This window comes from Scophthalmus maximus, chromosome 3, assembly GCF_022379125.1.
Source record: "Scophthalmus maximus strain ysfricsl-2021 chromosome 3, ASM2237912v1, whole genome shotgun sequence".
Taxonomy (NCBI): Eukaryota; Metazoa; Chordata; class Actinopteri; order Pleuronectiformes; family Scophthalmidae; genus Scophthalmus; species Scophthalmus maximus.
Window position 1 is genome coordinate 8,206,037 of NC_061517.1, and position 12,673 is coordinate 8,218,709.

At 41.3% G+C, this 12,673-nt stretch overlaps 3 protein-coding genes across 5 annotated transcripts; 1 reads left to right on the forward strand and 2 right to left on the reverse strand.

The window, feature by feature from the left end:
• Window positions 1–46: 46 nt before the first annotated feature.
• cnbpa (CCHC-type zinc finger, nucleic acid binding protein a) lies at window positions 47–4,587 on the reverse strand. Of its 3 annotated transcripts, none has more exons than XM_035645233.2 (5): window positions 4,440–4,587; window positions 2,413–2,540; window positions 2,138–2,239; window positions 1,153–1,351; window positions 47–1,028 (listed from the first exon to the last, which is right to left on the reverse strand). In XM_035645233.2, exons 2-5 carry the CDS (start codon window positions 2,534–2,536, stop codon window positions 911–913), a joined length of 543 nt encoding a protein of 180 aa, XP_035501126.1. In that variant the 5' UTR covers window positions 2,537–2,540; window positions 4,440–4,587; the 3' UTR covers window positions 47–910. The 3 variants fall into 3 exon arrangements, with proteins under 3 accessions (XP_035501126.1, XP_035501129.1, XP_035501127.1); XM_035645236.2 differs by having other exon boundaries at window positions 2,174–2,239; window positions 4,440–4,586; XM_035645234.2 differs by lacking the exon at window positions 4,440–4,587 and adding an exon at window positions 3,918–4,229.
• Window positions 4,588–5,509: 922 nt separating this feature from the next.
• Window positions 5,510–8,500, reverse strand: abt1 (activator of basal transcription 1). Its single transcript, XM_035644423.2, has 4 exons — window positions 8,218–8,500; window positions 7,763–7,938; window positions 7,236–7,421; window positions 5,510–7,162 (listed from the first exon to the last, which is right to left on the reverse strand). Exons 1-4 carry the CDS (start codon window positions 8,360–8,362, stop codon window positions 6,983–6,985), a joined length of 687 nt encoding a protein of 228 aa, XP_035500316.2. The 5' UTR covers window positions 8,363–8,500; the 3' UTR covers window positions 5,510–6,982.
• Window positions 8,501–9,937: 1,437 nt separating this feature from the next.
• Window positions 9,938–12,351, forward strand: rad51c (RAD51 paralog C). Its single transcript, XM_035645231.2, has 4 exons — window positions 9,938–10,100; window positions 10,846–11,071; window positions 11,388–11,604; window positions 11,686–12,351. The coding sequence occupies exons 1-4, from the start codon at window positions 9,983–9,985 to the stop codon at window positions 12,136–12,138; spliced, it is 1,014 nt and encodes a 337-aa protein (XP_035501124.2). The 5' UTR covers window positions 9,938–9,982; the 3' UTR covers window positions 12,139–12,351.
• The last annotated feature ends 322 nt before the right edge of the window (window positions 12,352–12,673 follow it).

A 12,673-nucleotide genomic window follows, 5' to 3' on the forward strand; every position in this document is an offset into this window, starting at 1 on the left:
ACAAGCTTTCAAACTTATGTTGGTCTCAAAATCAGACGACAAGTCCTCCCCGTGCTCCTCCAGCTTTATTGATAGTTTAAAACATTTCTATTTTCTAGGACTTCAGTTGCACTTTCCTTCCGACTTAAAAACTGAGTACAAGCAAATGGTATTTATACAGTAGTCTAAGTGATATTGTACAAAAATAACATTTTGATTTCTGTGAAAACATTTTTCATTCCCAAATATCTCCTAATTCTGTTCCGACAACTGTTCTTGATGTTAATTTTGCCAAGGTAAAAATAAGAATAATTCCAAAGCCATTTTAAAAGGAAAAGTCTACCTTGGACTATTAAGTGATATTTAAATTGTAAACAGATTTCTATAAAAGAACATGTTTCTTTTATTACCTCCAAAATGTTTATATCTTAGTAATATAACATGTAGTTTGTTATCGCCCGCTTAGCTGCATGGTGGGCTGCAATGCATCATGTTATGAACTGATTCCATGTCATACTCTCTGGGCGAACTCATATCCCACTAAAACAAACCAAAATAACCATACATGGAAGTTCGGTTTCTATTTACTCCCTTCTGCTGTCTCATTTTACTGAGACTCACTTCCACAAGCTCAGAGGTCCTATAGATGCCCATATGTGTAGTCCCATTTTATTCATCTCTGATCACCAGTGGCTTGGAAAGGGGGTTCTTTAACAAAGCATTATACATAACACCGCTACCAAACTAAAACATTTTTGTATTGAATGCAGAAAGATTTTTTTTTCACCCCTTTCATTGTATTACATGTCGAGAGGCTCACTGGCCTGGGACTAGCCTCTGTTAGCCAACTTTTGGCCAGTGAAGAGGATTCAGAGAAAATAATACAACCAACCATCAATCTGAAAAAAGGAGGGGCAACAGAGGGCACTGATTATGCTGTGGCTTCAATGGTGCACTCTTTTGCCACGTGGCCTGCCTTTCCGCAGTTGTAGCAGTTGGTCTCGCTACCTTTACCACAGTTCACGGCGACGTGACCAATCTCGCCACACCTAGGGGAGAGACAGGGCGTTAAGTTTCTTCAGAGAGAGACAATTAAGAAAAATATGTTGTACAGAATGTCAGGCAACACTGGCCACAATACTGAGCTAGGAAGAAAGAAAAGTCAACACTCACCTGTAACATTTCACCTTATCGCAAAGTTTCTGGATGTGGCCAAACCCACCGCAGGAGTAGCATTTCTGCTCGTTGGCATGGTCACACTCTCGGGCCACGTGACCAGCTTTGCCGCAGGTGTAGCAGAGCTGCTCTCTCTCCTTTCTGGGCTCCTTGCAGTCCCGGAAAACGTGGCCAGTGCCGCGGCAGTTGTAGCATGCTGTAAACAGGAATACAATTCAAGACAGTTAGTCAAAAGTGCTTTACTGTTAAGTTTAGTAGACAATGTGGTTTGGCTACCAATACATTCAATTACATTTAATAAACCTGCGGAAGCATTGCAGTCACTTGGGATGGGTAATGTCTAGATTTTTACAGTTATCAACCTGGTAATTAAAGAGTACTCTTTTCGCTTTTTGGATTATTAGTAGAAAAAGCATAAAACAATGAAGGAAAATGAAACATTCATGTTCCAAGATTCAACAAGACCATTCGGTAACAGATAAAAGCGCTCTGGTCAGAGCGCTAGATTTTACATTTTGTTCTTCATACAGCAACAAATAAAATATGTTGCTACATTGATAATAATCAATATCTCTCATTCTTTACTTTGAAGTAAAACATAGCAAGACTTTCCTTTCCTGCTGCCTCTCTGCATGTACATGTGAGTGAAAGAGCTACCCCTCATTTACAACCTCAGAGAGAGATACCTCACCTGGTTTGGGAATGGCATAATGCATCATAGGTGGGTTTTCATCAGAAATTGAGTTGAGATAATATATGCAAGACAACTTCTGTAGCAAAATAAATAGGAAGTCTATTTTCTTTATTTCTCAGTAGAAACATCAGAGCTAATTGATACAATGCTCTTTAAAATTTAGCCCCATGCTTGTTGGTACCCATCCCAAGCAATGACGTATACAACGCGTGTACAGGGAATGCATTGGCACTCTAATGCTTTTCAATACCTCTGAAAATGTTTTATCAAATACCACTTCACACCAACCAAATGAATGAGAAGAAACAGAATTGGAATGCACACCATCCTCAGTTTGGTCACACTCCCTGGCCATGTGTCCTTGTTCTCCACAACGATAGCAGAACAACTCTGTAATGACACAGACAGATTGATATAAAAGAAAAGTACAGGTCAAGTAATCTAAAAACTAATGCGAAAAAGTAATAACATGTAAAGTGATATAATATAATAAAAGGTATGTGCAGCACAGGTATTTTTTAATATTAATCTTGTGCTGGGTGTGGCCTCCAAGTTTATAGTACCCTTGGATCGTCCCCGGCCCCTGACACTGCCACGTCCACGTGAACCACTGGCATTAGGACAATGCTTGATCCAATGCCCGGAGCGGCCACATCCAAAGCACTCGCTGTTGCTGTTCATCTCCATTTTCCTAAACAAAAACATAATGCATATCAGACGACAAAGCAGCTTAAAAAATAGAATGTTCACCATGCTATTGTGAACTCACACGTGGGATTCGTTATGGTGTGCACCACCTTCATTTGAAAGTTTAACAGTTTGGGGAATTTCTGTAGACTTAATTCAGCAGTTACTGGGAGAAACCAGTTTAGGTTGTTTACATAATCTATATTTTGGTTCAAATGAAGACCAGCAAGTGGTCTCACAAAGAATGTATCTGCTTATGATGACATTAAACCCTAAAATAATTTGTCCCAAAATATTATTCTTATCACTGGTAGCTAAATCCGATTAGACTATTAGACTACTTAAAAACACACGGCTATAACACACATTTTGGCTCTACCACTAATATTCATTCCATATTATACCATTTGTCACATTTGGTGTGAAAATCTGTTGGATCACTTTGGGAGATGCAGCCGTTTACAACCAGCGTCAATCAGTGGAAGAGCAGCTGGTGTGCTGGTTTTTGTGCTGCGGCCAGGGATCAGAATGTGGCACGAACAGAGTGCCATCAGGAACGACCTGATCATGGACACAACCAAGTAAAGCATCTTGTGTGGGGGCCATCAAAGTGTCTCTTGGGGACCATACAAGTAATTTGTTTAGAATGATTTTAACACCAGTTTCCTGGGTTAGGGTCACACACCGGTAATGGAGAGGGCAGACTAGCATAACGACTACAGGGAGGATCTACAAACAATATGCACTAGTTTTTCTCCAGTGGTGTCATCTATTATGAATCGGCAAATGGGCTACATCTAACTAACTAAAACTAACTTACACGATTTCCTCAAAGGAATCATGCTGTGATCACCAGAGGCCAAACTTCTTGTTTGCTGATGGTGCAAAAGACATGAAGTCAGGAGGAGTGAGTGAATCAACGATCAAAGTCCTTCTCGTGAGAGCTCACATGATGACGTAGGATCACAACGCGAGGCAGCGACACCTTTCTTTTTTTATCGAGGCTAACTTGTTGATTCTAATGCTTATTATAACCATATATGTTTACATAATGTGTAATCACTATCCATTTCACATCGCAACCCTGTGATCGTCTCCAACCAGTCGTTCACACCGGCGGAGTTAACTCGTCTCTGCCCTAACCTGGTCTGATATAAAGCCACACGCCGTTGACTACATCATACATGGTCATGAAAGCACGTCGGGGATTGTGTGCTAACTCGGAGAGCTAACTCCAGAGGGCAGTCACAGCTCGTCGTCCACTGTTGATCACACCTCTGCTGGAACACAAGCCCAGAGACGAGCCGCTATTGACGTGGCTCAGTTCGAATTACGCGTCTGGTGACCGCGTTTTCTTAATGGGTGAAACAGAAAGTCTCACCTCGACCCGCTGTTGTGCAAAACAGAAGCAAATGCCAGAGGTTGGAGCTTCGCTAGCGCTGGCCTAGTCCCGTCGATTCGTCTGCGCACTCGCGGGACACTTGCGCTCGCTAGCTAGCGCTCGCTAGCATGCCACCGGACGATCACGACCGAGGAGCTCGGTTCCGTCGACGATCGGTCAACTTTCTCCGGTGGGAAAATGTGGATCCGGCGCGCGCGGCGACGACGGTTCGCCGTGGATGCTTCCCCAAAGGGCCTTCGAGCGAATGTATCACAAACAAGATTTCCCGCGCAGGGGCGCACGAACCAAAGTCGTTGTGACGAGCTAGTCGTTAGCGGGCCGGACGGAGAGCCCGATGCTCCCATTAGAGCCACAACCAAACCAGTGCGTTTATCACAATAGAAAACAAAAGGCATGTCGTATTTTAACGCTGACGTCAAATCGAACCCTTCATAGTTACAAAGTTTACAGATGCACATTATCTAACCGATATATACATTTAAGTACCGTTATTTATCTTACCTTGCTGGCTACCTAGCTGTGTCAGTGTTTACACCTCCTTCTTTGCGCTACATGCGGTGTGAGCAGGAGTTTCCTGAATTGTCATTCAGTAAAAACCTGCATAATCATTGGCCGCATACTCCACAAGCAGCCAATCAGACACGAGGATGTCTGGACACCGCCTCTACGAATTAGCCAAACCCGGTAGTAATATCCTTTTTTCCTTCAGGAGATTTCCAACAATAAAAACTTCTTAAAATTACGAACATTGGGGCAAGTTATTACGGCATAGATACTTACATTGCAACTATTAGCACTAATACTGCCACTTGAAAGATTAACATGTAAACATACAAACATTAGTATTATTGCTAATATAAAATATATTAGATAGATAGATAGATGTATTTTATTGATCCCAAAATGGGAAATTCCAGTGTTATAGCATCAATTAGGCACACAACACACCATTCTAATATACATTTATATAAGAAATAAAAATATGAAAGTATATATTATGTGTATATAATGCAAGTAATAACAGTGGCATGTTTCAAAATTAGGATTTCACAGACATATTAGTAGGCTACATTGTTAGCCTTAGGCAAATTCTTACTTAACAAGTTCTGATTGTATCATTTCACAACAAAGTGATGTGGTGAGCATAAGGCCAGAGATGATGGAGTCTTATTTCAGGAGAGATTCAGACTCGTGGAGGTTATAAGGAGTGAATGAATTTGCTGCTTCCTGCATAGGTAGGGTTGTAGAACAGAAGCCTAAGTTTAAGAGCTGAGCTGATGAGGTGGATGCTGCAGGTTGTGACTGATGTGTTTTTTTCAATAAGAGATGCTGATCTGTCGCAGTCAGAGTGTTCAACTGTTCTGTACTACTGAGAGTGACAATAGAGAGTCACAGGTAACACATTTACATCAACCCTGATGATTGAAAATGATCAGAAATTCATTAACCCCAAAATAAATGTCATCAGATTTTAAAGACTAAGTAGCAAGGCAAAAGATTTCAATGGCTACAGCAAGCGGTTCCACTCCAGTCCACCAGGCAGCAGTAATGCAAAGGACAACACAACAACAATGAATGTATGTTATGTATTAATCAGATCAGATTCAAATCATGCCACTGTTGATCAGAAGAGAGACAATTACGAGTGACAAAGCAAACTCCAAAAACCTGAATTGCTAAACTTGAGGTAAGGAAACATTTTACCAGCTATTGTAGAGATTGTGTGACTGAAATTAAAACTCTTGAGAACTCGACCAATCAGGCAATTCAGTGTTGCATGCCCCTTCCCAAAGGTTCCTGTACTTTTATAAAGTACCACCCCTTGAGCTGGGGATTTTTGGGGGCAAAAAGTTCTCCCCAGAACTTAATTTAGACCCTGGTCCCTGTACATGGTTCTGGCAAAGGTTCCTAGTACCTGAAAAAAGGTCCTGCAGTGAAAATGCAGCAAATGAGATCAAAGAAATGTCAGAAAACGTTGTTAATTAGAGATTTTTTCAGATGTTATTTTGAATGATGATAATGTAGATGTTGATTGTAGTGATTTCAAGTGTACTTATTTAGGGAAGTCCGACAAAATATGGATGAGTATCTTGTATTATATGATTGAAAGCTCTAGGCAAGTCTTGAGTTAGGTCTATATATTTAAATCACACAAGTCTGGTAAATATTCACAAAAAATTGATAGAAGTTCGTATTTTCTGAAAAGAGGAGTAGATGAAGGGGGTGTGCAAAAAACTTATTGACAAAAGTGGGACCAGTGGCAGCCCACAAAGTGTTACAGCACATAATATAAGGATAAATTAAAGTATAATAAAAAGTTAAACTGCAGCAATGATTTACTCTACTCAAAATACCAACAAACTCAATATGGTATTTCCACGCAAATTTTTCATCCACTACTTCTTTTACATACTTTTTCTTTAGTTATAGAATGTCATAAAATCAGGAAGAGGTGGGTTGCCACTTGCTCAGAACATGACGTAACATTAAAAAAAGAGGAACGTCCCCGTGGTTTCCGTTGGTCTTCAATAAAACAGTTCCCTTCAATAGTGATCTAGTGAAAATGAACCAATTTACTTGAACCCCTTTACTCATTAACTTCTATTTACATATGAACCCATTAACCTTTATTTAAATATGAACCCATGGTCAGTAATTTATGTAATTTTTATTACAAAGATAATAGTTAAACTGAAAAACACAAGTTCTAATGAGCTCGTAAAAGAAAGAAGAGTTAACGAGCTCCAGTTTATTACAGAATTCTGGGTGGTGGTGTGTTGGGATAACTCTGTATCTATTTCAATGAATGAATGCAAGAACTTTCTATAAAGTTTAGTTTGAGATAAAATGTCATCTTCATAAAGGATTTGCAATCAATCAATCAATCAATCAATCAGATCAGCTGGCTGCTTCATGGCTCCACCCCACAGCTCAGACTGACCTGCGATTGGCTGGCGAAGGTGGGTATGTCAATACCAGTTCATCTGCCAACTGTTTCTACAGAAACAGTCCTGTCAAACAGCCAATCAGCTGCCTCTCTACCATCACGCTGACTGGTTGGAGTTGAAAATCTTGGTCAGGAGGGAGACGTTTGATTGGCTCTTCTGCTGTATGAGACGGGCCTTGTCGAGATGCTTCTGGGTAACGTCTCTCTTCTTCTTCTTCTTCATCTGGATCTCGTCCTCCGTCTGACGCTGAGTGAAGTCCCATGTTTTCTCGTCCACCTGATGATGACAAATAAAGCTTTAGATCAAACCTGTGATGTTGAGTGTGACTCCACCTGTTCCGGTCATTTACCTGTTGTCCGTCTCTCCGCCTCTTCCTCTTTGTGTCGTCCATGTGAGAACTTCTCTCCACATTGTTCAGGTAAAAGTTTGTTTCTCTCTTCGCCTGAGAAACTTCAGTCCTGAGTCTCTGCTGCTGAACCGTCTGCTCATAGGCCAGCCGCTCGCTCAGGTGAGTCCACTGGAACCTGTGCAGGTACTACAGACACAGACAGGTCAACAGACCCACAGACCAACAGTTAGATTGGTCTCAGTGTCTCACTGTCTCTTACATTAACTAATGTAGTGCACGGTAGCCTGAACCCATTCTAAACATGAATTAGCATTTTCCTGCTGAAAGTGCTTTGTGAATGCTGATTGGCTGAAAAGCAGAGCAGCTCAAAGGGCAGTGCATGATGTCACTACATTTCAGCCAGAAATGGCTATGTAAAGGCACAGATTCCTAGAATTATAGTATGATAAAATAAAATACTTCAGCATGATGTCACATGTGGACACGTAATGTCAGAGTGATGTCACATGTTGAGGGGCAGACTTTACCTTGATGCACCAGAGGTCAGAGGAGAAGCTTTGGCGTTTCCTGGTTCCCATTTGTGTGTTGTGGAGAGACGCCGCCACTTTCTTTGCCACTCGTTTATCTCGGAACTCCACCCATCCTTCAGTGAAGTCACACCTCCTCAAACCAGACTTCTTCTTCCTCTTCCTCACCTGACTATCTGAGGGATCAAAACATCAGTGATCAGATCGTCAAGATGATCAGGCACAAAATGCTGATAACAATCTAAACGCCATTCAGCTGTCAACATCTGTCTCAGACTCCGCCCACACTCAAACGTGTGAAAAGGGTGTCTGAGGCTGGCTCCTAATGTGGACACATGTGCCTCCCAATGTGTGGGTACCCGGTACCCTTCCAATTTCTCCATACACAGACGGCAGGTTCCTCAGGTGCAGTATATGTGTATTTGTGTGTACTTGTACTGCAGTAGTGTGTGAACCTTCAGGTTGCAGAAATACTCTTCCGATCTCTCCATACACGGACAGCATGTTCCTCAGGTGTTTGGGGCGGAGCCTCGGAGGAATGTGACCCACGTAGATGATTCCTGGAAGCAACTGACAGACTTTCTGTTTGGGCTTCTTCATCCCACCATCTTCATCTCCTCTGTCTGCAGCTGTGTCCTCCTTCTCCTCATCTTCATCACCTCTGTCTGCAGCTGCTCCCTCCTCCTCCTCCTCCTCCTCCTCCTCCTCTTCATCATCATCATCATCAGCACTGTCTTCAGCTACTCCCTCCTCCTCATCTTCATCATCGTCACCTTTGTCTGCAGCTGCTCCCACCTCCTCCTCCTCCTCCTCCTCTCTTTGAGCTGTCGTCATCCTCTCTTCCTTTTCTCTCAGAGCTGTTGTCGTCGTCTTCTTCCTCCTCTCTTCCTCTCCTCCCTTCATTTCCCTCATCACTTTGAACAGACTGACACAAAAAATCATTGACTGTTTTGTATCTGGATTAAAAACATCTCTGAAAGCAACTTATGTGACTGATTTTGTGCAATAATATTTGATAATAGTAAATGACTGAGGCTTCAGAGTCAGACTGTTTGTGTAAAGCAGTTAAAAACTTTGTACGACTATCTCTGGCGCTACACAACATGAACCTTTCACAACATTACAACATTGCGGGAGCAAAACGGCTGCACTTGTGTTATTCAAGATGCAACAACTGGGATGACAACTTGTAGGTTGTATTTTTATCGTTTAGATTTTTTCCCCCAGATCAAAACATAGATTCGAATTTACATATCGTAATTATTGAGTTCATTCTACGATACCAGGGAAACTTTTTCAAGTAGAAAAAGTGACAAAGTACATAGCCTATAGACATAAAGTCAATACTGTAATTTCTAAATCATTTGGCATATATTAGAGAATTATAATTTTTTATTCTATGACTCTGAAGGAAACATTACTTTGATAAAGACTGAGATGTCAAAAACACTTGAACTCGGTCGTTGTTGCCGGCAATGGGAAGTAGAAGGTGTCCGACTTGACAGCTACATTTAACTCACATATCAAGTCAGCCGCAGTCCATCTCAATCGAACCACAATATTGTCATCAATAACTTGTCTGTATTTGTTCATTTCTGATCACTGCTGATCACTTCGTCACCATTCCCTTCCGGCTTCTCCTCTTTCGCATTAAAACGCTTCTACTGTGTAAATAAATCATATAAAAACTCACCTTTAAACGTTAAATCTCCGTCAACACTGTGGACAAACAGTTGCACGTGAGACTGCGCAGCAGCTTTGTCGCATGAAAATGACGAAACACTGCTCCACAACCTGCTTCCAGTTTTACCTTCAAAATAAAACTTTCGGTTTGTTTTGCGATACAATTAAATTAAAGACATGGTTGGTATTAGTGATTGACAGAATATGTTTCCTAATCGAAACACTACTATTCACTTGCTATTCATTAATTATTTGAAAATGTATTATCTATATTGATATATATAATATGTTCAAGAACTCTTACATAAAAAATTACGATGATTTAAATTCAGAGGCAAATTTCAAATGTAGACTTAGTTTTGTCATATGTTATTATTAACACTTTGATAAAGACATTTTTAACAACACATATCAAAAACTCGAACTTTGAAACGCCAAACCGGAAGTGTTAATGTTTTGTCAGCCGGTTGGTTCTCTGCAGTGAAAGGCATGCTGGGATACCTGTCATGGCGGGTTGTTTTGAAAGTAGGATTGACGATGCAGCGGCCAGTTTCCAGCTTTTCTCTGAGTCCCGGTGTAAAGGTGAAACTGGCCTCTGCTGGTTTTCGGGTCACTGCAGACCTGCTGCACCTCAGCCCACCACAGCTCAGCCGAGGTAAGTCCCTCCAAACCCGGGCACAAGAATCCCTTTTTTACCCGCTGATATCTCACCAATCCCCGCCACATATTAGCCGAGGTGCGTCCCATTAAACCCAGTCAGGAGAGTCCGTTTTTACTCAATGTATCCTCACTGATCTCCAGTCAAAAAATTATATTTAGTCCACTGATTCTGATTATTAAATAAATCATTTATCTTTCCACATATTTTTAATTATCGTATATTTTATTCTACCATCGTTTTCACATCTCTATTAGCAGTTTATTGTCTTTTTCTCACCTCTTTTAGTCTTTTCCTATTTATCTTTATCATTGTATCCTTCTTTATTTAGCTGCCTTTGGTGTTTACTCATTTTAAATTCACTAGATTTACGACAGGATTATCTCACTTCCTGTTAATATTGTTTTTCATTTTGTGTGTTGATGGGGTGGCTGGAAGGTTGGTGGGTACGTTTTTTAAAATACATTTTATTCTGTACTTTATATTTCATTGTTTATTTGTATGGCACTTTTCATACAAAGTCTGAATCATTTGTTGTTATATTAAAACTAATAATAAATATAATTCATATAATTATACTATATATAATAAATATATAAATGAATTGTGTATTACTAAATTTGTGTTTTTTATTAGATTAAAATACAATTGAATCAATAATTTATTATTAAATTGAAATTAATTTTATTATTACATGACCAGTCTGTTAAATGGAGCATGTTTTGTTTTTTTTCTGTTGCAGAGGCTGGTCTGTCCCAGCAGGAGGCGCTGGAGGTGCTGCAGGCCGTGAGGAGCGACGGAGGAGGAGGAGCCTCTATGAGTGCTCTGGAGCTCCTGCAGAAGGAGGGGGAGTTGAGGAGCATCGTGACCTTCTCCTCTCACCTGGACGCCGCTCTCGGAGGCGGAGTTCCTGTCGGGAAGTCAACGGAAATCTGTGGAACGCCGGGAGTCGGAAAAACACAACTCTGGTCAGACACATGGACACACACACACAAACACAAACATGCACGTGCAGAGTTCTGTACATCAAAAAACTAAATGGATTTTCATCTTTTTTCAGAGACAGTCACTCAGTCACTGCTGTTTATTTATGGTTTATCCTCAGCTGTTCTGGTCATGTGATCATGGTGGTCACTTTGTTTATGTGTTTTTAAGGTGGAATGTTTTCATGTGTGTTAATCAATGAGTTGATGTTGAGAATCAGTCAATAAACCTTAAATATCAGTATGACATATGGCATTGTTCCAATGTTGATAATGTCAGCGGTCATGTGTTGATGATCAGCCTTCAGTTGGTGGTGGACGTTCAGGTGCCTCAGTGTTTCGGGGGGGTTGAAGGTCAGGCGATATACATCGACACCGAGGGCAGCTTCCTGCTGCAGAGGGTCGTCGACGTGGCCGCCGCTGCCGTCAGACATTGCTCCTTATTGGTGGAAGATGAGGAGCAGCGCGTCGCCATGACAACTTTCACGGTGGAGACGATCCTATCCAACATCTTCCTGGTAATGATAACAGGTTGTCAGGGCAACAGAAGTAACCCAGGTGTAAATATGACTAATTCTGATTGGCCATCTGTCCCTCAGGTGCGTTGTCATGACTACGTGGAACTGCTAGCCGAGCTTCACCTGCTGCCTGACTTCCTGACAGGTCATCCAAAAGCTCGCCTCCTGGTCATTGACAGTGTGGCTCTTCCCTTCAGACGGTTTGAAGACTTGTCACAGAGGACACGAGTCCTCTACGGCCTCGCCCAGCAGCTAGCTGCCATCGCAACCAGACACCTAGTCGCTGTCGTGCTCACCAACCAGATGACCACGCGGCTGCGGGGCAACCAATCGCAGCTGGTCCCTGCACTCGGGGAGAGTTGGGGCCATGCCCCCACCATCAGGCTCCTCCTACAGTGGTCGGGGTCACAGCGACTGGCAACTGTGTTTAAATCTCCAAGTCATGCGGACGCCACCATCCAATATCAGATTACCTCTGATGGCTTCAGAGACAGCGACCAATCAGCTTGTAGCCAGCCAGGCACCTCCTGCTAATTGGTCAGAGGCTCAGAGACTGAGCTGAATGTCAACATGTCAGTGACACTGTATCACATTGACAATATGTTGTCACTGTTAATATATAACATATGTTGTACTGTAGATATATCACATACTGTAAATATACAATATACATATATTTTACTTTTCATATATTGTATTGTAAATATATATTATAAATATGTAATATACTGTAAATATATATATTTTACTGCAATTATGTGTTACATTGTAAATATGTTTTGTACTATGAATATATAAATGATAAATATTGTAGTTTTTAGGGTTGTTTTTTCCCCTGGCAGCTGCAGTTTGATGAGAACATTTTGAGAGTAAAGACTTTCAAACTTTTTATGTTTATATTTTTTAAAGAGCTGTCTCTGAACATGTATCTCTACCGTGTGTTACAGCTGCTGTAGTACAACACGAACAAACACCATCTCCCATCATGCAACTCTCCACTGTTTCTTATCCACTTATTGACTCACCACCTGTGTGACACCTGTGCGAAACCTGAAAAGGTGAACACACC

Excerpts from the sequence above, each read along its gene's own strand:
- rad51c (XM_035645231.2), top strand. The coding sequence starts at position 9,983 with ATGCAGCGGCCAGTTTCCAGCTTTTCTCTGAGTCCCGGTGTAAAGGTG. Across the intron at positions 11,072-11,387 it reads GTCGGAAAAACACAACTCTG|CCTTCAGTTGGTGGTGGACG; the intron begins GTCAGACACATG and ends GTTGATGATCAG. Across the intron at positions 11,605-11,685 it reads TCCTATCCAACATCTTCCTG|GTGCGTTGTCATGACTACGT; the intron begins GTAATGATAACA and ends TCTGTCCCTCAG.
- cnbpa (XM_035645233.2), bottom strand. The coding sequence starts at position 2,536 with ATGGAGATGAACAGCAACAGCGAGTGCTTTGGATGTGGCCGCTCCGGG. Across the intron at positions 2,240-2,412 it reads GGGCCGGGGACGATCCAAGG|AGTTGTTCTGCTATCGTTGT; the intron begins GTACTATAAACT and ends GTGTCATTACAG. Across the intron at positions 1,352-2,137 it reads TGTTTCTTCTCATTCATTTG|CATGCTACAACTGCCGCGGC; the intron begins GTTGGTGTGAAG and ends TCCTGTTTACAG.
- abt1 (XM_035644423.2), bottom strand. The coding sequence starts at position 8,362 with ATGAAGAAGCCCAAACAGAAAGTCTGTCAGTTGCTTCCAGGAATCATC. Across the intron at positions 7,422-7,762 it reads CTGACCTCTGGTGCATCAAG|TACCTGCACAGGTTCCAGTG; the intron begins GTAAAGTCTGCC and ends CTGTGTCTGTAG. Across the intron at positions 7,163-7,235 it reads GGCGGAGAGACGGACAACAG|GTGGACGAGAAAACATGGGA; the intron begins GTAAATGACCGG and ends TGTCATCATCAG.